Source organism: Chionomys nivalis, chromosome 7 (genome assembly GCF_950005125.1).
Source record: "Chionomys nivalis chromosome 7, mChiNiv1.1, whole genome shotgun sequence".
NCBI classification, from domain to species: domain Eukaryota; kingdom Metazoa; phylum Chordata; class Mammalia; order Rodentia; family Cricetidae; genus Chionomys; species Chionomys nivalis.
Window position 1 is genome coordinate 57,074,946 of NC_080092.1, and position 21,650 is coordinate 57,096,595.

General features: G+C 47.9%; 2 protein-coding genes and 1 pseudogene across 4 annotated transcripts in view; 1 reads left to right on the plus strand and 2 right to left on the minus strand.

The window, feature by feature from the left end:
• The first annotated feature begins 3 nt into the window (after positions 1-3).
• Positions 4-6,857, plus strand: Mrm3 (mitochondrial rRNA methyltransferase 3). Its single transcript, XM_057776182.1, has 4 exons — positions 4-350; positions 557-801; positions 3,154-3,321; positions 6,074-6,857. Exons 1-4 carry the CDS (start codon positions 37-39, stop codon positions 6,604-6,606), a joined length of 1,260 nt encoding a protein of 419 aa, XP_057632165.1. The 5' UTR covers positions 4-36; the 3' UTR covers positions 6,607-6,857.
• A 697-nt stretch (positions 6,858-7,554) lies between these two features.
• Positions 7,555-9,730, minus strand: LOC130877033 (oogenesin-1-like; annotated as a pseudogene).
• Positions 9,731-17,297: 7,567 nt separating this feature from the next.
• Positions 17,298-21,650, minus strand: part of Nxn (nucleoredoxin) — a 145,141-nt gene continuing 140,788 nt past the window's right edge. For all 3 annotated transcript variants that reach the window (XM_057774808.1, XM_057774809.1, XM_057774810.1), the window contains exons 7-8: positions 21,357-21,481; positions 17,298-18,607 (exon numbers count right to left, since the gene is read on the minus strand). In XM_057774808.1, coding sequence (XP_057630791.1) covers positions 18,425-18,607; positions 21,357-21,481 — 308 coding nt within the window. In that variant the 3' untranslated portion in view covers positions 17,298-18,424. The remainder of the gene's footprint in view (positions 18,608-21,356; positions 21,482-21,650) is intronic.

Below are 21,650 nucleotides of genomic sequence, written 5' to 3' on the forward strand. Positions count from 1 at the left end.
GCGCGCTCGCGTGAGGTCGCGCGCGGTGTAGCCAAGATGGCCGCGCCCGTGAGGGTTACGTGGTGCTCCGTGAGACCATTGCTGCGGGTGGTCCAGGCTCGGGACCTCGAGGCGCGGCGCTGGGTCCGGGCGCTGCGGCGCAGCCCGGTGAGAGTGCTGCTTCCCTCTGGACAGGTGGAGGAACGGAAGCGTGCTCCTGACAAGCAGCCTCGCAAGGCGGTCCCTGGGGCCGCTTCTCAGGAGCAGCAACTTAAACACCCTCTTGAGACATCCCCATCCCAGACGCTTCACTCCTGGGAAGAAACAGGGCTTCGCTATGACAAGGCCATTCCAGGGGACAGGAGGCTAAGGTAATGTGTCTTGAGGCTTGTCGACCATTCCCGCTTCTCTTCATGCCCCACAGCGGAGCCTCTGGCTCTTAGGTTTCTACTGTGGAAAAAAAGGGGGGGGGGGAGTTTGAGGTCTGTGCCTCCGCCAAGCTCTGCGTGTCTGTTAGAACTACATGTGTCCCAGGGCGAAAGCGTTAATAATCGCTCTTCTCCGCTTCCATCTGCAGCAGTGTCATGACAATAGTTAAGTCCAGGTCTTTTCGGGAAAAGCAAGGGAAGATCCTCCTGGAAGGTCGCAGGCTGATCGCAGACGCTCTCAAGGCTGGAGCTGTGCCGAAGGTGTTCTTTTTCAGCCGTCTGGAATACGTCAAGGAGTTGCCGGTGGATAAACTGAAAGGTGTCAGCCTCATTAAAGTAAAATTTGAAGATATCAAGGATTGGTCCGACCTAGTAACGCCGCAAGGAATAATGGGTCAGTGATTTAGAGTATATCAATATCCAGAATTTCTTTTTCGTACAAGTGTACTATCCTAGGCTTTCTTCTTCATACTTGTCTTAGGACAACAAATTTTATTTAAATCAAATTTAAAATGATATTGGCTAATCTTAGATATCTGAAAATATAGGAGTTCTCAGGCTTGTGTTTTAATTTTATTTTTACTGGCAACTGATTCAGTTTCTCACTGGTTTGTTTTGTTTTTGCTTTTGTTTTTTTTTTTGTTTTTTTTTTTGTTTTTTTTTTGTGTGTGTGTGTAGCCCTGGCTGTCCTAGAACTTGTTTTGTAGACCAGGCTGGCCTTGAACTCAGAGATCCACCTGCCTCAGCCTCGAGTGCTAGGATTAAAGGTGTGCATCACTATCGCCCTACTTTCTCACTGGTTTTTATTGTAGTGCTTTTTGTTTATTTTATTTTATTTATTTTTTTTTTTTTTTGGTTTTTCGAGACAGGGTTTCTCTGTGGTTTTGGAGCCTGTCCTGGAACTAGCTCTTGTAGACCAGGCTGGTCTCAAACTCACAGAGATCCGCCTGCCTCTGCCTCCCAAGTGCTGGGATTAAAGGCGTGCGCCACCACCGCCCGGCTTTTTGTTTATTTTTGACAAAGTTTCATGTAGTCCAGGCTGGCTTAAGACTGCGTGTGTAACTGAGGATAACTGAAACACTAATACTGCTGCTTCTGCCTCCTTCCGGGGGAATCACAGGCGTGTGTACCACTGTGCCCAGTTGTTTGTTTGTTTGCTTTATGACCTTTAATTGCAGCACTCGGGAGGTAGAGGCAGGCGAATCTCTGTGAGTTTGAGGCCAGCCTGGTCTACAGAGTGAGTTCCAGGACAGCCAGAACTACATAGTGAAACCCTGTCTCAAAACAACAACAAACAAACAAAAATCGAAAAACAAAAAACCATTTTACTTACTTTGTGTTTATATGTGCATGGGTCAGAAGACAATCTGTGAGAATCAGTTTTTCTCTCCACTGTGTGAGTCCTGGACATTCCTCTCAGGTCATCAGGCATGACAGCAGGTACATTTACCTACTAAGCAATCTTGGAGAATTACTGCAAGTTCATCTTCAGCTTCTTGTCCAGTTTCTCTCTTTCCCCCAGATACTGCCCTCACAACTGTATACTTTCATAAGCAGTGCGGAGATCATTAAATGAGAGATTTTCATCAAGGAAACCACTCGGGGCTTTCATTGTTCTAAGCTCCCTAGCTGTTCGTGTCTGTGTTTTAGAGTGAGGCTAGAACGGTCACTGTAGGAATCGATTCTGCTCTACCTAAACTTGCCATGCTTCTGACCTCAGCAGACCTCACAAACGGCTCAGTCCTCCAACCCCACAGCTCTGTCAGGATGCAGCCCTTGCACGCGTCTCTGAGGCAGTGAATCTCTGGGCTGGGCTGTTTAGAAGGAGAGTCATTACTTTAACAAACTTATTTCCTGAGAATAGTTTTTTAAATTTTAAGACAGTGCAATAAAGGACAGCTATGTGGCTAATGTTTAACTATTTAGGCTAAGTCTACAAATTAAGTAAAACAAAACCTCCGTAGGAAAATGGAGAAAGGTTACAGCAACAATACAGTTTGGGGAAAAGAAAGCATAAAGACACCTAATGTAAAGGGGTCACAAGTAGCCAGTGCATGCAGAAGATGTTCACCTCCCTAGGGATCAGAGCAATGCATATTAAAATAGTGAAGTGGGATTTTTTCCCTATCAAAGTGGCAAGAGTTGAAAGCAAGTATGTCCTTTGTTAACAGGCTTTGAGCGAGGCGGCAGATATTTATCATTGAATATGGATAGAGTACCATAGCAGTTCATGCCATTTATTAACATTAAGAGAATCCATGCACTGTTTGTGCATTTCACTTCTCAGAGAAGTTTCCAGACTTCGATAGAGGGAGTCCTCTCTGGGCACTCTCACTGTAGTGATTTTTGTTGAAAGGGTGAAAATTTTAAATTTTAATCTGTCAATATGAAAAGAGCTAAACTTTGACACATCATATTACAAAATATTACAACATTTAGAAAAATACAGTAGCTGCAAATATACTGTCATGGTAAAGTTTTTAAAGATACATTGAGTAAGGTGAGCAGATTACAAAAAGAGTTTATTTGCTTATAGATATAAGTTATATAGATGACATTTTTAATTTTAAAATGTTATATGTATGAGTGCTTTGCTGCATGTATGTATGTGTACCATGTGTATGCCTGGGGCTACTGAGGTCAGAAGAGGTAATTGTGACTACATAAAGAAAGATAAATACACAAAAAAGTCAAGCCATTCTCATGCCCACTCAAGACAAGCAAATTTCTTACGTTGTTTCTTCAGGAATTTTTGCCAAACCTGACCCTGTTAAGATGACATATCCAAAGACTCAGCTTCACCATTCACTGCCTTTAGTGTTGATTTGTGACAATCTCCGTGACCCTGGGAACCTGGGGACAATTCTGAGATCTGCAGCCGGAGCAGGCTGCAGTAAAGTCTTACTCACCAAAGGTAAGGACACCTCTTTTTTTTAAGGTTCATTTTATTTTTAATTATGTGTATGTCTGTGCGTGGGCAAGTGCAGGTGACTGCAGAAGTGAGAGGTACAGGACCCCCTGGAGCTGTAGGTAGGCAGTTGTGAGCTGTCCACTTGGGTTCTGGGAGTCAAGTCCCATTTGTAAGGTTCTCTGCAGGAGCAGTATGCACTCTTAAATGCTGAGCCATCTCTCCAGCAAGGAGAAAGCATCTCCTCCCCGGTGGTTTTGCTGGCCACTTCTAAGTGAGTTAGGATTCCTGACAGACACTCATGGCCTGGCTCTTTGATCTGCCCTGGGCTAACTGTGCACAATACGCTAAATGTCAATCTCTCATCTGTAAAGTGGGAATAATAAAATCTTCCTCATCATTGGTGTTTGTTTGTTTTTTAAGATTTCTTGAAATGATGCAAATAAGGATTCAGCAAATGTTGCTTCTTTAAAATTATTTTGAGACCTGCTGAACTGTTTCAGAGTTTTAAGTCATTGGAGTGAAGAAATAGATTCCACTTTTATAAATGTACATTAATTATTTATTTGCCAAATTTAGCACTTACTTTCAGATGCTGTGTTTATCTTGAGTTCTCAAAGTGTTGGGTATATGAGCTCTCTGTAGTAGGATTGGGGGCGGCATCCAGCTCACAAATAACAACATGGAGACTAATTATAAAAACTTGGCCTTAGCTCGGCTTGCCCCACTAGCTCTTATAACTTAAATTAACCCGTTTATTTTAATCTATGTTCTGTCACTCATCTCTCAGTGCTACCCATGCTCCATCTTCTGCATCTGGCTGGTGACGCTGTCTTCTTTTTCCCTATACATCCTATCTAGCTATTGACCGTTCAGCTTTTTATTACACCAGTCATAGCAATACATTTTCATATGGTGTACAAGTACCCCACGACACCCTTCCTGACCCTTGAGTTCTGAGTCCTGTGGAAGGAAAGCTGTCACCAGAGTGATTATGTGTCCTGGTACATCTTTCTTAGCCTTGGGGAAATGTAGTTACACAAGTCACACACAAATTAACCTTATTACGTGTGTGTCTTTTCTCACCAGGAGGGGATTAATAGGCTTGTTTTTAAACAAACCTGGCTAGCAGTTGAGACATGTCAAAAATGCCTGTTATACCCTGGGAGGGGAGGGAGCATATCACTCATCAGAAACACCCAAGCTGCTATTAAATATAAACTAATAGTACAGCCATTGCTGAGACTTGCCTAAATTGCTCCTTTCAACTCTCCTGTGACTCACACTGTCCAAGTACAGTTCTGTGGCAGTGTGAGACCTCGTTGCTGATGTTCCATTTTCAGTGCCCCACTCACTCCGCTGCTGAGTGCTCTGGTAACAGTTGTGGTTCTGGGGATGTGTTCATATAGTCTGTACCGTTTTCACTTGTTTCCATTGGCCAGTATGAAGGAAGTGGGAAGAATAGGATATTCTTCACCGGGTGAAATGCCCGGCGTCAAGGATATGGGGGGGGGGGCTCTCATCTTTTCCTTACTCCGTACTGGATGAGTGAAACTAGACAGCTGCTCTCTCAAATCTAGGCCCATCTAGTCCCTTTCTTCACCTTGGCCTATAGCCCAGCTCCCATCTCTGGTTCCCTGTAGTGCATGGCAAAGCCCATATAGGTGGGGGATATGTCTAGGCCTGGGTACATTCTCTGTGTCTTGGCCTCCTCTGAGAGTGAGTCTGAGTGATACTACCTTAAGTTTGACAAGTTAACTCTTTAACTTGTCACAAGGAAACCTTATGAGATGGTGAGATGTCCTCCTTCAGTTTGCCTGTGGTGAGAATAGGCACAAGGAGAAGTCAGTATCTGCTGGGCAGCCAACACAGGAGCCCTTACTGGATGTGACTGTGTCAGAATAGGTTCCTCTGGCCTTCTCACTGCCATATGTGGACGGCCTGAGGCAGGGACAGAGCTACCACTTAGTTTGGGCTCCTTCTTCCTCCTGGATTGCTACATGAACTTTCTACCTGATTTGCCCATTATTAGTAGAAGGAGTCAGCTCTTGTCCAGACTGAACACTGAAGTCAATGGGTATTTCTAAAAAACAGATCTGTCACTGGTTTGCTCAAATCCTTTGGTGGCATACTCTTACTAAAATTCTGTACTCCTCAGTCTAATATATACTCTTCTTCCATTATGCTGGCCACTGTCTGGCTCCTGCTTCCTGTTCCACCCCATCCTGCCTATCAGAGGCATGCTTGCTCCCTCCCTATCTCTTTGTCCTCTGCCTGGACCTCTCTCCAGCAAGATCCTCTGTCCTGTAGGAGTCAGCTCAGTGTCATGGTCTCTTAGATGTTTAGTGTTTTTTCTGGTAAACCTGACTTTGTTTAGCGTTATCTTTTACCCCATTCATGCTTTCTCACTGATACTGCAGTCACCTGATTCAGTGTTTTGCCAGTACCATCACCCAGTTGACATCTTGAGTCCCCAGAGGTCTGCGGTGATATTCTAGTCCCTGTCACATCCTCTGCAGTGCCCAGCACTGTGCACAATGAGATGAACAAAGTCTGTTTCCAGCACTAGGGGCAGTCAGTCTTCCCCTTTGCTGCTCAGTGTCATTAAATGGGACATTCTTGCTCCCAGCAATGCAGAAGGCTCTAATGGAAAACTCTTGGTTTATCTCCTGGTTAGAATGAAAGGGATTTACTTCAGAGTTCCCTTTGTAGTGTAGGAAGTGTTTGTAAAGTCACAATTATATCTTTTGTTTTCTAGGCTGTGTGGATGCTTGGGAGCCTAAAGTGATCCGGGCAGGCATGGGAGCACACTTCCAGGTGCCCATTGTAAACAATCTGGAATGGGAAACAGTGCCCGATCACTTGCCCCCTGACACCCGAGTCCATGTGGCGGACAACTGTGGTCTCCATGCTCAGGTTCAGACATCTAATAAAGCTAGTGACCGTGACTGGACATGTGATCGACGATTCCTGAAGTTTCACAAGTATGAAGAAGAGGACCTAGACACTGAAACCAGAAAAGACTGGCTTCCCAAACTCGAGGTCCAGAGTTACGACTTGGACTGGACAGAAGCGCCAGCAGCTGTGGTGATAGGTGGGGAGACACATGGAGTGAGCCTGGAATCCCTGCAATTGGCTGAGAGTACTGGCGGCAGGAGACTGCTGATCCCTGTTGTGCCTGGAGTGGACAGCCTGAATTCAGCCATGGCTGCGAGCATCCTGCTCTTTGAAGGGAAAAGGCAGCTGAGGATAAAGGTGGAAGACTTGAGCAGGGACAGGAGTTACCACTAAAGGACCACAGAAATCCTCAGTGGGAGGGTGTCTCCTGCACCTGCTGCACTGGAATGATGTTAGGAGGCCTGTTAAGGTGTTAACATAGGAGCTAGGAGGTAGGCATTGCCACCATTATGTGGTTACTGGAAAAATATGAATGTCTATTAGTTTCTGCTGTTCCTCATTAACAAAGGTTAAAAAATTTTTTTAATTGAAAAGGGTGTTTGCCTTTATTTGGAATGTAAACAAATAAACAGTTTTGAATAGCTTCCCCATGAGCAGTGGATTTAAAATTATAAGTATACTAAAAGCATGTCCTCAGTGTTGTAAGGAAAACCACTGAAAGCTTATTTGATCCCAGCACATCTGCCCACACAGATAGCAAAAAACTCACCAGGTCCTTAACTAACTCCACTCTGGGTTTTCTAGATGGAATGTAGGCATTGATTTTTTTTTTATCTCCATTAAGGAGACACCCCTGCATGATTAAGATTCCTGGCATTCCTTTTTTTTTTTTTTTTTTTTTTGAGACAGGGTTTCTTTATGTAACAGTCCTGGCAGTCCTGGAACTCACTCTGTAGACCAGGCTGGCTCTGAACTCAGAGATCTACCTGCTTCTGCCAAGGCATGCGCCACAACTGACCATCTAAATTCCTGATATTATTAATGCTCTGTGAACACAAAACATCTAATTATGAAACAAACCAGACAGTACTCCTCCAGGCTCCAGGGTCCCACTGTACCTTAATAGTCACCAGAAAAGCATTTAGAAGAATTGTCTCTCTGATGTCAGATCATTTAGAAACGTATAATTGTCTCCTGTCCCCTCATCTTATTGTTCTCCATGTCAACCACAGTCCCTGTGGTCTGAACCCTTTGCACACCATTGCTTTTCCATTGAACATTGTGAACCATGTGCTCTAGATCCTTTTGATGAGAGACCTGTGTATAAGATTCCATGACATGTACCTGTTTAGGGTGATGAGGAAAGAAATGGGTGTTGAAATACTGGGAATACGTGGGCTGTGTGCTGCAGACACACTAGCAATCCTACAAACTCAACACATTTCTTATATGCAATCAAGGGTTCACACAGTGCACACACACTCCCTACACTAGGGCTTTGATTCCCAGTACCAGAAGCAATTATCCTCCTTAATGACAGGCAAAGTCTGTCCTCCAGGTCATAGGAACATGCTTGAAAACAGACCCATCAGGTTCTTGTAGCAAAGGAAACTTTCTTTGCCTGCCTTTTGGTCCTGAGTATATCCAGGGACAGCTCAGGACAAAGTTGCTTGAATCTAAGTATTGTCATGGAGTCATAGCATTCCAGAGGGGTCAGCTTGCTCAGCTTGGCTGTGTGATGTAGAAGGTTCTTTGGGACAAGCAGAGAGATATCATTATGATAGCAATTGACCTTGGTAAGCTGGGAGCATTGGCTCAGGGCAGGCATGATCACATTGAAATGGCGGTCCCTCATGCCACACTCCAACTCCAGGGTTTGCAGGGTATTTGTGATTCTCTCAGAGAGAACCCCAAGGGGCTTAGGGCACTCAGGTTCAGATGTCTGAGCTCACAGATGTTCAGGCACTGACTCAGGTAACCCAAGTCTGACTGTGAGAGGCAGCAGCCAGTGATGGGCAGGGTCTCTAAAGGGGTCTATAGGCACCAGAGCCACTCTTCAAGGTGGCCTTACAAGAAGTAGCAATCACTTATGTAGAGATTCCGGAGACAGGAGAGTTTGGAGAACTGAGAAAGCAATGCTTACCAATTCCTACTGTGGGACAATGGACAATGGTCTTTTATCCTATCACTTGTATTATTTTTAATAAAACACTGATTATACTAGGCAGGAAGTATAGGCGAGGCAACAAGAACAAGAAGATTCTGGGAATAGGAAAGACTGTCAGCAGTCATGACCCAGACACAGGACACAAGATGTGACTGCCTCGCTGAAAAAGGTACCAAGCCACGTGGTGAACACAGACAAGAATAATGGGTTAATGTAAGATGTTAGAATTAGTTAATAAGGAGCATGAGCTAATAGGCCAATCAATTTATAATGTAGGCCTCTGTGTGTTTATTTTGGGACTAAACGGCTGTGGGACCGGGCAGGACAGAAACCTCTGACAACAAATTCCTGCTCTGCAGAAGCAGGAAACCTGAAGGGCTTCTGAATTCCCTCTAGCACAAGCATGTGAAGATTTCTCATCTGCCCAGGTAAGGGAAAAGGTGTGCCATGGATTCAAGCCACCACTGGCTCAGCTGCACCTCCAGGATTATAGTCTACATCTACCATTCTGAAGATCTATACGGCAGTGAAGACGAGTGAATTCCAACTTCTCAGCTTTCTGCAGCATAAATGAATAGAATCTTTCAATGCTGGGCCCACCACAAATATGGGTCCCATTCACTGAAACTGGCCTTCATGAGTTCAAGATCAGTTACTACCATAAAATGTTTCTTCACCCCAGAGTTTGGCCAGATCTCCACTGACTCATGATGTTTGGTGGGCAGTCACCTTCGTGAGTTCCAGCCCTAAAGTTCCAGAGTCAAGGTACACATTCGTCAAATCAAGCACTCTGAGTTTCGACGTCCTGGGACAAACCTCTGTAGTCAACACATCTAGTCCAGCAAGCAGAGCTTTCAAAGTCTCCAGGTAGGGGTCCTTTATCAGGGCTCCTGCAGAAAGGCATGGGAACAGCCAGGCACGCACCATGGCCCTCAGGATGTTTGTATGTCTGTCAGTGAAGGCACCCTCAAACATCGCTGGAACAGCCCCACAGGCAGGTCCTCCAGAACAGAAATAAACAAGCTTCCTCCCTCAGCAGTGTCTATCCTGCCAGCTGCATGAGTGTGGGTGGGGCTTGGCCACCCATTCTGACTGGTTTCCAGGATCCTGATCCAGGTAGAGTTCCGGCGTCTGTCTCCGGCAGGGCTACATGGCTCTCCTTTATTTTTCTTATATATGTGTATATCTGCATGTATGTGCACTATGTGTATGCCTGTTACCAGGGGAGGTTCGAAGAGGGTGTCAGATGCCCTGGAACTGGAGTTATGGATGGCCGTGAATCACCGTGTGGGTACAGGGAACCACTGAGCCAACTCTCATCCCATCAAAATTCTTCCTAAGATCTCGCATCTCCACTAGTTTTGAAGTTGTAACTTTTCTGAGGTTGAATAAGGGTGGTAATACCAATAGATGATCCCCATGGCTTTGTAAGAACCTGTTTTTAAAAATCATCCACAAGGGTCTGGAGAGATGGTTCAGTGGTTAAAAGCACTGACTATTCTTCCAGAAGTTCTGAGTTCAATTCCCAGCAACCACAGGGAGGCTCACAACCATCTCTAATGAGATCTGGTGCCCTCTTCTGGCCTGCAGGGACACATGCAGGCAGAACACGTGTATATATAATAAATCTTTTAAAAACATAATAACAAGCCACAAAGGAGCATTTTTACCTATACATCCTCTGTATAGGTCATGTCCTAATCAACATCTCTGTGTCTGATTGCAGGAGAGTGGAAAATAAGTTTCTATTAAATATAGGACTACATCAAAAAGTTACATTTAGGGCTGGAGAGATGGCTCCGCCGTTAAAGGCTAGACTCACCCCCCCCCCCAAAGGTTACATTTAAGTGTGGCCAATAGATGCCTTTTTCTCTTTTTCTCTATGTCTCTCTTTAGTTTGAGATAGAATGCCATGTAGCCCAGGCTGGCTTCAAAGACTGTAAGTAAGGATGGCCTCTTTCAACTCCTGGTCTTCCTGACTCCACCTTCTGAGAGCTGGGATTACAGCTGTGGGAACACCATGCCCAATAAATGTAATGCTGGGGCTCAAACAGAGCTTCCATGCGCGCTAGATTAGCACTCTGCCAACGGAGCCACATTCCCAGTCCCTTAGTGTCTCCTTTCATCTTTGTAGTGATGAGTACATGCCCTCAGATCCCCAGAATACAGCCAGGGAGGAGAAGGCCAACGCAGGTAGTAGCACCTGCTGAGTGACCATGGGAAGGCTGGGTATGCTGGAGATTGGGATCCATTCTAAACACTACTGCAACCTCAAAGAATAGATTTGAGCCGGGCAATTGTGATACAGCACTCAGGAGGCACAGCCTGGAGGATCTCTGAGTTGGAGGCCAGCCTGGTCTACAGAGTGAGATCCAGGACAGCTAGGGCTGCACAGAGAAACCCTGTTTCAAGGGGGGAAACAAAAGGTTTGGTGTTGAGGATCCCAGAAAGTAATTGTACCATATCCCTCAGGCACAGTGACAGGCTCCAATGACTGGATTCCTTTAACTGCTTATTCTGGGGAGTCTGAACAAGGTGCTGCGTGCCCAAGAGAAATCAGAGCCAGCCCCCATCCCTTTCTGACCCTTAAGCTCTAGTAAAACGCTGGGAGAACCAAGTGAGCAAGCAGAGTCCCTATACTCGGTGGCAGAGGCCTGGCTTTGGGGTGCTTCAGGAGGGAGTATCAGCAGTTTTCAGTTTGTTGGCTGTGTCCTCCAGGGTGAACACTGTCTGGCCCTGCCTGCCCAGGGTACTGCACACACATTTGGTTCTTGAGGCCCTCAGTCTCCAGTCCACTTTTAGAAACCAGAAGAGCCCAAAGCCTTTTACTTTACTGTTGCCCACAAAGGCTGGAACACAGTTGGCAGAAATAGCAGCTGAGGAGGACTGTAATGGCTGTCACAGCCACTGTCACAGCAGGCTGGGTCTAGAAGGCAGCTGGGAGAAGTCACCCCACTCCACCAAGCACCTTAGATATTGCTAAAGCAGGAAGCACTAGCAGGAAGGCAGTACATCTTGCCAGCATAAAGCCTTTCCTGCTGTTTGTCTCCCTGCATTGTGGTACAATAAAAATCAATGAGGGCTGGAGAGATGGCTCAGAGGTTAAGAGCACTGACTGTTCTTCCAGAGGTCCTGAGTTCAATTCCCAGCAACCACATGGTGGCTCACAGCCATCTACAATGAGATCTGGCGCCCTCTTCTGGCATGCAAGCATACATGGAAGGAATGTTGTATACATAATAAATAAATCTTTAAAAAAAAAAAGAAAGAAATGTTTTAAAAAAAAATAAAAATCAATGATAGTGCTTTACATCCTCAAGAAGAATGGGAGAGGGGGCTGGAGAGATGGCTCAGGGGTTAAAAGTACTGGCTGTTCTTCCTGAGGACCTAAGTTCAATTCCCAGCACCCACGTGGCAGTTCACAACTGTCTATAGACTCCTGTTCCAGGGAATCTGACACCCTCACACAGACATACATGCAGGCAAAACACCAATGTGCATAAAATACAAATAAATTATTTAAAAAAAAAAGAATGGGAGATTGCAGAGGCACTGGCTCAGTGCAACATGAGGCCCTTTGCCATCCTGGGCACAGGAGGGGTGAGAAGTGTACCTGTCAACTGCTCTGTGGTCACTGTGGTCACTGTTAGAAGTGGGGGTGGAGAGGAGGAGGGGCAAATTGTCCTTTTAAGTGACTGTGACTACAGGGGAGCACTTGTGGCTAAGTTCTTGCTGAATATGGGGAAGGGGTGTGTACTATGGCTTCCAGAATCATCACTGGCTGCTGTACCTGCCGATTTCTCTGCATACTGCTAGCCAAAGGCCTTAGACTTTCCCCTCCCCCAGAGTGGTCTGCGCATGTAATTTTCCTGCTGCCACAGACCTCTCCAGCCAGGTCACCTGGGCATCACACATCCAGTCTGTTGCTGGCACTTAAGGTAGAACAAATGGCCTGGGTGCCACCTGTTTCTCTTCTTGCTCCGAGGGTGCTGGGGAAGAGTAGACACGGGTGGAGGTAGAAATTTGGGGGAAAAGGTTAACCTTTGCCCAACCATGGCATCCTCATTTACCCTGCAATGGGTGAGTTGCTGTTTCCTGTTTCCCCATTTATTCTAATGTTAAATCACTTGGCAGAAATGCATTTTAATGATGCCAAATTTCTCTGTATTCTTTAAAGGTTTCTGTCTAGATAAAATTGTCTTTTGGAGCCAGGCAGTGGTGGCACACACCTTTAATCCCAGCACTCGGGAGGCAGAAGCAAGCGAATCTTTGTGAGTTCAAGGCCAGCCTGGTCTACAGATTGAGTTTCAGGACAGCCAGAACTACACAGAGAAACCCTGTCTAGAAAAACATAACAGCAATAACAAAATAGTCTTTTTGGGAAAAAAAAAAAAAAAAACTAGTTCTTGCTGATTGAAAATGGAAAATCACTATTATGAATTCTCATTTTTGAGAACAAGGAATGGTTCTATCATTGTTTCCCAAGGAATCAAGAATAAAACTGAGCAGCAGTCCATGATATGAAAACTGCCAAGAGAAGCATTGTGACCTGTGGTCAAGGCTCCAGCCTGGCTTTGCAGTGAGCCTAGCTGTAGCAGTGGCTCTGGCCACAAGGTGGCGAGCACCACCTCAGAAAGGGTTTCTCAAACTAAAGAGATAGGACTTGCCCTGGGTTTAAGCTGTTAAATGGAGTCCTGTCTCCCTCTGCCAAAGATCATTGCAAGCTTGGATCTCAGCTCATTTGAAGTCAAGAGAACGTGGACATTAACAAGAAGTGGCAAAACTGGCACAGTTTCCATGTCTAGTCTCTAGGAGAACACTAGTGTCCCAATGCGTTCCTGTCGCGGGGAGCTGGCCAGAGCTGCAGGGCAGGGGGAGGGAAGCCACTCCTTCATCCCTTCCCTCATCCAGCTGCTAATTGGTGAGAATGTGGTCACTTGGGCATGGGGTAGAACACCATTGGAGATCTTCCACCGCTTGCTCTGGAGTTCACAGAAACCCCCGATTCTCTGCCACCCAAGTTGAACTTCATCTTGGGCCAGAGTCCCAGAAACAGCATCTACCCAGGATCCTCTGACCATGGGTTGTACTAGAGGCCACGAGGCCCCTGCCTCCACCCAGCTGCCTCCCCAGCTGCTCTGTGTAGCTCCTATCCCTTGGGCTCATCTTGTTTGGTTTAAGGACGTATGTTGCTGTTAAACTGCAACACTGTCCTCTTCTCCCTTTCACTCCATGATTGAGCAAACACACAAGTGAAATAACCTAGGAGACAGATTAACAGATGAACTGTTTGCGAACGGAGCCATGTCCCATCTGAGCAGCTGCGGTCACAGCTGCAAGCCGGAGTCTTGGGAGACACTGTTAATGCTCAGGGGCCCGGTGTTCTGGGGCTTGGCCCTGGGCTTCCTCTGCTTTGTATAGAGACTCCCAGCTGTGTCACCCAGAGTTGGGGTGGTCCCTTACCAGGGCTGCTGCTCGGTGAGTGGAATCCATCAAAGGTCGGGAGGTGGAGCTAGTCAGAGCTGCAGCAGGGGTCACTCCACTCTGCCTTCCTCCTCGCTCATCTGGGATGAGGGACAGACACACAGACGAAACCCTGAGTGTGTGTGTGTAAGACTACATTTTTTAACTGTAGTTCATATGCTTGATATTTGATGTCTGAGCATCCAGAGCCCAGCCGTAGCACCACCGAAAACTTCTTCGGGCAGCACATTTGCCTGTAGGGATGGTGGCTTTTAAGAGTTGAGACTCATAAAGAAAATCTCAACTGTTCTTCAGAATGAGTTCTACCCACATCAGCTAATACATTTTCTGGCTTGGGAAACATTCCAAAACACTACAGCCTCCCCCCCCCAACACACACTCCGCAGTGGTTACTTTTAAATGTCCACTACACTGTCTATGATCACCTGGGAAAGGAATCTCAATGAAGGACTGCCTAGATAAGGTGGGCCTATGTGCATGTCTAGACACGCCCATGGGTGTCCGCATGGGATCCTGTGTTGTAGGAATGACTTCTGGCTCTGACGGACTGCGCCCTGGAACTCTTCTGTCAGTTGTTTTGTCGGGGTGTTTTTTTTATTATCAGAGCTACAGGAATGAACCCAGGAAACTTGCCTTCATCTTTTCACCATAAAGAGTATGGAGAATTCTTATGTTCCGATTCCCCTGAAGCAGAGTTCACAGCCACAAAGCAGAACCACGATATAATTGCAGGTACAACCTTTTGTTCCTGGAAAGCCTACCACATATGCCCACAGGCTGCTGCCGTTAATAATGAAGTCAGTAAACAGTGATCCCCGAGAAAGTTCCTTAAGCAGCCTGCTTAGAGGCTTTGACAATAAGGAATGCCAATGAGGTAATCCTGTTAGTATAACCACTGTGGATCAAACTTTGTAAGGTCCTGGTGAGCTTGGGGTCTCCTGTCAGCCCCTGGCCCCACAGTGAGAGTGGTGAGGGGTACCCCTGAACCTTTGCAGCCCCGGGCATTGCCACCCTACCATTTGTACCTCCGTGGCGTTCTGGTGCTGAGGCAGGCTGGCAGAAGACATGTCCCTGTGTATAGAATGTGACCACTTCCGCACATGGGACCAGATGTTAGCTCAGGCTACTCCCTGTGTAGCTTTTTCACATGTCCTCACATGTCCATGTTTTCTCTCTGCTCCCCTTAAAAACTGCCATTGCGAGTCCTACAGCCCGTTTCCAGCCCGGTTCTGCTGTCGCTCTTCTTGCTGGCTTCCGCTTGCTGCTCCGAGCATGGGAGCAGGAGGGGAACAGCTTTTTAGTGCCTTTAATTAGGCAACAGGAAAAAACAAAGTCTGGCGAGAAATTACTACTTGAAGTTTGCCAAAAAGCTCCGTATGCTCGAGTATGCGATGGCCACTGGTTTCAAAACCATGCGGGGGGTGGGGCAGGAGGGAACAGACACCACCTGACTCCTGGAGAGGAAGCTGGTTCCATCTGCCCCTTTCCGTCATTATCCTCACACATGGCCTTTTCCTCGTATGTATTTGTTTATTATTTTTGGCGTTTTAAGACAGTGTTGCCTTGAAGTCCAGGCTGGTTTTGAACTTATGACCCTCCTTTCTCTCTCCCTGGTGCTTGGATTCCAGGCTATCCTTTGATCTTTTATGTATGAAGGCAGGTGAAATGTCTTCTCTTGCTGGGTATTATAGCTCATGCCTTCCCAACATGGGAGCCTGCAGCAGGAACACTGTCATGAATCTGAAGCGCGCCTACACAGTGGCTGAAGCTACAAGGGGTTTTCTGGGCCAGCCTAGGCTTTAGAGTAAGACTTGGTCTCAAGAAATAAAGAAAAAGTGTGCCAGGACATGGTGGCACACACCTTTAATCCCAGCACTCAAGAGGCAGAGGCACGTGGATCTCTGTGAATTTGAAGCCAGCCTGGTCTACACAGCAAGTTCCAGGATAGCAAGGCTACACAGAAAAACCCTGTCTCAGAAAAAGAAAGAAAGAAAGAAAGAAAGAAAGAAGAAGAAGAAGAAGAAGAAGAAGAAGAAGAAGAAGAAGAAGAAGAAGAAGAAGAAGAAGAAGAAGAAGAAAAGGGGAAAAAAAAAGGATGTCTACTGTGGGAATGGGCTCCGGAGGTCATTTTGAACACAGACCTGGGAATTATACAGTGGCATTTTTATAGCTACCTTCCCACGTCGAACTGCAGGGCATGGCGTTTCCCTTGCGCCGGCGGAAGCCTGTGGATGTGTCACAGCTGGTGTTTTAGCCTGTTTCCAATTAGCAGGAGTATTTGAAGGTATCTTGGAGCTGCTTGGTGGGAGCTAGCATGCCACCCACTTGGTCTGCTGCAGTAACCTTTAGGGATTGCTCACTGGTGCGTATGAAAGGTTCTGTCCACCCACTGTAGCAGCCGTACAGAACTAAGCCTTCCCAGTGGTCCTGACTAACCCCCACGTCCACTCTAAAAGGGAGCTCTGCTGGTGTAGCCAATTGACAGGAGGAGCTAGTGCTTCCGGAGAGCCAGCCCAGCACAGGCCACCAAGACAGAACAGTGACTGGCAGCGCCTCCTGACTGACCTTTCTTCTGCCCTCAAAGGGAATTAGCTGACGAGAGGGCCACCATCCCTTCCTTCCAAGCAATCAGGACACAGGGCACAGACAGAAAGCCTGTTCATTTTCCAAGAGAGAGAGTTTGTCTTGTTCCTCATCCCCCTCTCAGGGACACTGGCAGAAAAGCCCCTAACCCCTGGAAAGAGCTAGGCTTGGGCATCCCATCCCCTGCTCTACTCTTCAAGGTGAGGTCTATGGTGATTCCCATATCTCCCCTTGGAGGGGTCAGTGCTCAGCTTCCCTGTAAGGAAGGACACAGCAAAGTCTGTGACAAGGTCTTTAGTTGGAGAACTGAGCCTCCAATCAGCTTCCTGCCTTGTTTATGTTTAAGGGATGTGTGTGTGTGTGTGTGTGTGTGTGTGTGCGCGCGCGCGCGTGCCTGTGTGTGTGTTGATCTCAGGGCCTTACACATGCTTGACAAGCATTCTACCACCAAACTAAGTCCCCAGTCCCAGTTTATTAGATTCTTAAAAGTTCTAGAATATTCCCCCTCCCATCCCAAATAGAGCACTCGAGTGAAAAGATCTTCATTAAGGACAGGGACAGGAAGAACGGTGTGAAGGTTAAGGTCCAGAGAGGCCTGCTTTATTTCTTTCTAGGTGATTGCATTTCAGGCTGCCAACATCCAGCCGACTAAGTACCAACTAATGTACCTCTGAACTACAAATCAACAATCCAATTCAGCAAGGAACAACTGTGTCAATAGCTTGTTGGGGGAGGATGGCTAGATTTTCCAAAATGAATGACTTGGGTTGGTAAAGTGTTGAGTGGAGCTGAGGGTGAAGTCCAGGGGCTCTGAAGCTCCCCCCTCCCCCCCCCACCCCCCCCGCCCCCGGCAGCCAACTGTGACAGACTAAATTCCTGGGGATCTCTAGGTGAAAGCCCAGATTCTAAGGACATAGCTGGCTTTCCCTTTTTGTGGTGAGTTCAGCTACCTGGGCTGAGCAAGGAAGGTGAAGGTTGACCCCAGCTGTCATGCCCTCTGCCCTCACTCCACTAAAGCACAGCCCTTTCTGCAGCTTCCTAGGGAAAAGAAAATTCTCAATGCCTTTTGGATCCATTTGAAAAGAAAACGGAATAGGAAGGAGCTGCAGGCACCTCCCCAGGGGGCCAGTGGCCTTGGGCACAGAACCAGCCCACAGAGAGACCCGACAGCTGAAGAGCACTTCTCCTTCTCCGGGAACTCAGGGTTCAGTCTTGGGAAGATGTCCAAAGGGAAGAATTCATTACCAAAATTCCAAGCCAGTGGGAGCTGTTCATATGGGCAGAAACGTGGGGATGGTCAAGAGCAAGGAAGAAGGTTGGGGAGATCAAGAAACTAATCACACAGTAAGCATTCTATGAACTGTTAGCGTAGCTAGTCATTTTCCCACCAAAACAAACACCCATACGTTTCCTTATAGATTTGGAGGTCCCCTGCCCAAGAATCCACTGACACACTGTTTTTCCCTCAGACCAAGAAAGGATAATAGGTCCTTCCAAAGCATGCTTTCACCAACAGCTCTCAGCTGATGTCTGCTGAGGCCATGGGCCTTCCTCTGTAACTCCCATAGGTACGAGTGTCACAGGGAAGTCCCCTCTGGCTTGGGGTGTGTGTACTGACCCCAGAGTCAGAGCCTCAATCCATTGTCCCTGCTCGTTCATTCTGCAGAAGGCCCTGGAAGGTCCTTCACCAAGAGCTAGTGACCAGGAGAGTGTGGCCGTCCTGGTGCTAGCCGGCTGTGTTAGCCGGCCATGCCAGCCTCACATATCCCGAGCAGTCTCCAGACACGAGTTCTGCTGCCGCCGTGAGGATGTGCACCCTTGGGTGCTAGCTGAGTTGTTAATGCAGAAACAAGGCACCACAGAGGTTGGACACTTGGGTTGTGTGATTCAGGACGCGCTGGAACAGTCCAAGGGCGGAGGGGAGGAAGGGGAGGAGAATATTGAGTCTTAAATAATATCTCAGGAGGCCAGAGCCCACTAGATGGGCTCTGGTTTGAGCTTTTCTGCTAGGAAGTCATTCACAAAAGTCTCCACAATGGCTGGGGTGATCTCTTCTACATCCATCACGTATTTGGCCCGGGCTGACATGTCCAGAATGGTGAGCAAAGGTGCCGCCTCAGGCAGGTTGGTGTAATCGCGCAGGGAGTCAGTCATGTCATCCTGGAAGTCACCAGAGGGGCAAGAAAACCAGAAAGTTTTAACAAGAGAGTTTCTGGAACCCAGTTGCCAGAGAGCACGGAAGGGAGCAGTGCCAGCATCCTAGAGTGATGGGCTCCTAGCAGAAGGACAAGGGCTCCACCCAGTCTTAGGCAGAAGGCTGTTCAATTTCCTGCACCCCATCCAAGAGGCCAGCCACCTTTCACCAAGCACAAAGGGAACTTTAACATGCCCTCTGCTTTTTAAGATCGTCAAATCCTAATTTGCAATCTGCTCTCTGAGGCCACTCAGGATCTCAACTCTGGAAAGCTTTTCAACAAAACCAGCTGACTGTCTCCTGTGCCCTCCACGGAAGGAAGGCAGAGATGCCCAGTCAGCCTGGAAGCTACTTCACTACATTTCACTGCATTTTCTGCGAAGGAAGCCAGCGCTTTGCCATGCATCCCCGGCTGCTGTCCCAGTGAGCTCCCTGGGAACAGACATGCCTCATCCAGACAGGCAAACACAGAAGACAAGGAAACGCTTTTGTGGAGAGGTAACTATTTGAGAAGACCTTTCTTTCATGCTACAGACCACAGGTGGTGGCTAACAGGACACGGGACTTACACTATACAACATATAATATTCTAATTCTAACGAAAAATTTTGAGTTGCCCTGCAGAGAAAGGACTTGGGGTCTTCCTGGCCTTAAATGGGGGTGAATAGGAGCCATAAAACGTACGCTTACTGGTTCCTCAGATAAAATCCATTACTTGTCCAGACCCTGAGGAGGGCTGTCAGTGACATCTTCCTTCCTCATAAAATAGCATGTGCCTCCCAGTAATGCTGGGTGCTTCCACATTGTGGGTACTTACACGGATTCAGCCCTCATCTTAATAAAAATCCTTCATCATAAACAGAGGGAAGCAGCTGGACAAATACTGTTCCTCTTACCCCTTTAGGAGGCCTGGACCAAGCCAAGAGCGCCAGTGCCTCCTCTGGCTCCCTTGGAACAAACCAGAGAGAGATGAAGTTTAATGGCCATGAAGGCTTCAGATTAACCACTTCTTGTCCCAAGGGACAGGACTGGGACAGAAAAACAACAATAACAGGACTCTCTGAGCCCTGGGCCACAGCTCAGTTAATTGATGTCCATGTCCCATATGTTCCATCTCCCTGTCCTGTGCCCTCCCCCCACTCCTACCCTGTCCCAGGTTATCGTGCAGAAGGACAGAGGGCTGGACCAAGTCAGCTGGGGCTAGAGCCTGGGTGGAACAATGGGTCATATAGGGGGCTCTGCCTAGCTTTCCGAACCATGGGTAATGCCCCCAGTACCTGTCTTTTTAGGCATCAACTGGTCCATCTGCTGGACTCACAGCAACCTCACCAGTTCTTTCTACTACTTTCTATGTGGCCTTGGCAATGGAGCATCATGGAGTCCAGGTCCCATCCCTAATGCCTAGGATGCTAGAAGAAACCAGTCTGCTGTGCTCCCGGCCCTGCCTGGGGAGAGTCTGTCCTTCCCTTTCCTCATCTAGGAAACAAGATAGTAAGTGTACAGTCCTCGTCAGAGAGGTGAGGTACAACGGAGACTAGCAGGTGAAGTTCCTGGCAAGGCGCCCAGGGCACAGAACACTCACAAAAGCTTTTCAGCTGTGCTCCTGAATCCCTGCCCTGCCCCCAGCCTAGCCCTTCCTCTTCTGCACCCACCTTTTCTTAGGAGTCATTCTCCAGGGGTTAGAGTTTACGACATGCAGAGCAGCCTTGCTGGGCTTTGTGTGGAGCGGCTGGGAGCCCAGGCAAGAGCCTGTGAACCCTCTTTGTTCCCCGCCACCCCAGGGCTGAGCAGGGCAACTGGAGCTGCCTGCGAGGGGCCCAGCAGGGCGGCCAGGGGCAGCTATTGAGGAGATGATGAATGGGTGGCTTAGGGTGTCTGGCTTCTCCTGTTTGTCTTTCTGGGCTTCTCCTGGGATCCAAACACAGTGCACAGGCTCTGGCCAACTGGAGGTTCAGACCTGTGCAGAAAGGGCTGCGGGGTGGTCTCATAGAGTCCATTGATGTAAGCCTCAGAGGGGTGAGGTAGGGAGATAATGAGCATGTGCAAAAGGAGCCCGAGAGCGCCTGCGCTGCTGATCACGGACGGCCATCTTGCAGAACACGGGTGCCTAGAGGATGCAAGCTCCCACGCTCCAGGGTGGTCAGGCACCAACACAGGGACTCTCTACTCTTTAAGAACCCACTTTCTGACCCTGGGAAAGTCCCTTGCTCAGTCTGGCACAGTGAGGGCCTTCAAGGACTAATGCCTGGGTGCACAGCGGCAGCTTCCCACCTCCCCAAGCACCTTCGGCTGCGAGTGACCTTGAGTCTCAGCTGTGTCCTAAGCCAGGAGCCCTGGGATGCCTAAGTCTGTGTTCAAGCTGGTGGTGCAGTGGGACTAGCCAGGCTGACACTTGGCAAAGCACCAGGGCTGGTTGGGACCCGGCACAGCGATGGGAGATGTTTGTGACACTATTCTCTCCCAGTGCGTGGGGAACAGTCCTGGGAAGGTCTCCTAATATTCCGAGGCTGCTGAGTGAGAAGGAAGCGGGAGGAGAGCAGGGCTAGGAAATGGTGTCTGATGACTAAGGACACACCTTTCCTCTTACATCTCTATGGGGCACGATCAGCTCAGACCCAGAGGTCCCTTCAGACCTCTGGAGGAAGGCCAAGATTATCCATGTCCTGAAAGTGCCCGCTGCCAGCCCTGCCAGAGACCAGGCCTATCTGTACTTACCTCCCCGGCCACAAAGAACAGCAGTGGGGCCTCCTCTTCTTTGGCTTTGTACTTGGCAATGATCTTCTCAGCTATTGGCTGGATCAGCTGTTTGGCTGCCTCAGACTCTCCATCATCCTCAGAATCTGTGGCACGGAAGGAAAGGACAAGAAACTCTGGATTGTCAACGAGTGGTGCTGGGCCTGGGCCTCACTGGGCTCACAGGTACAGACAGGCTCTGGGCCTGGGCCTCACTGGGCTCACAGGTACACACAGGCTCTGGGAACGGGTCTCACAAGCTATCTAGGAAGCTGA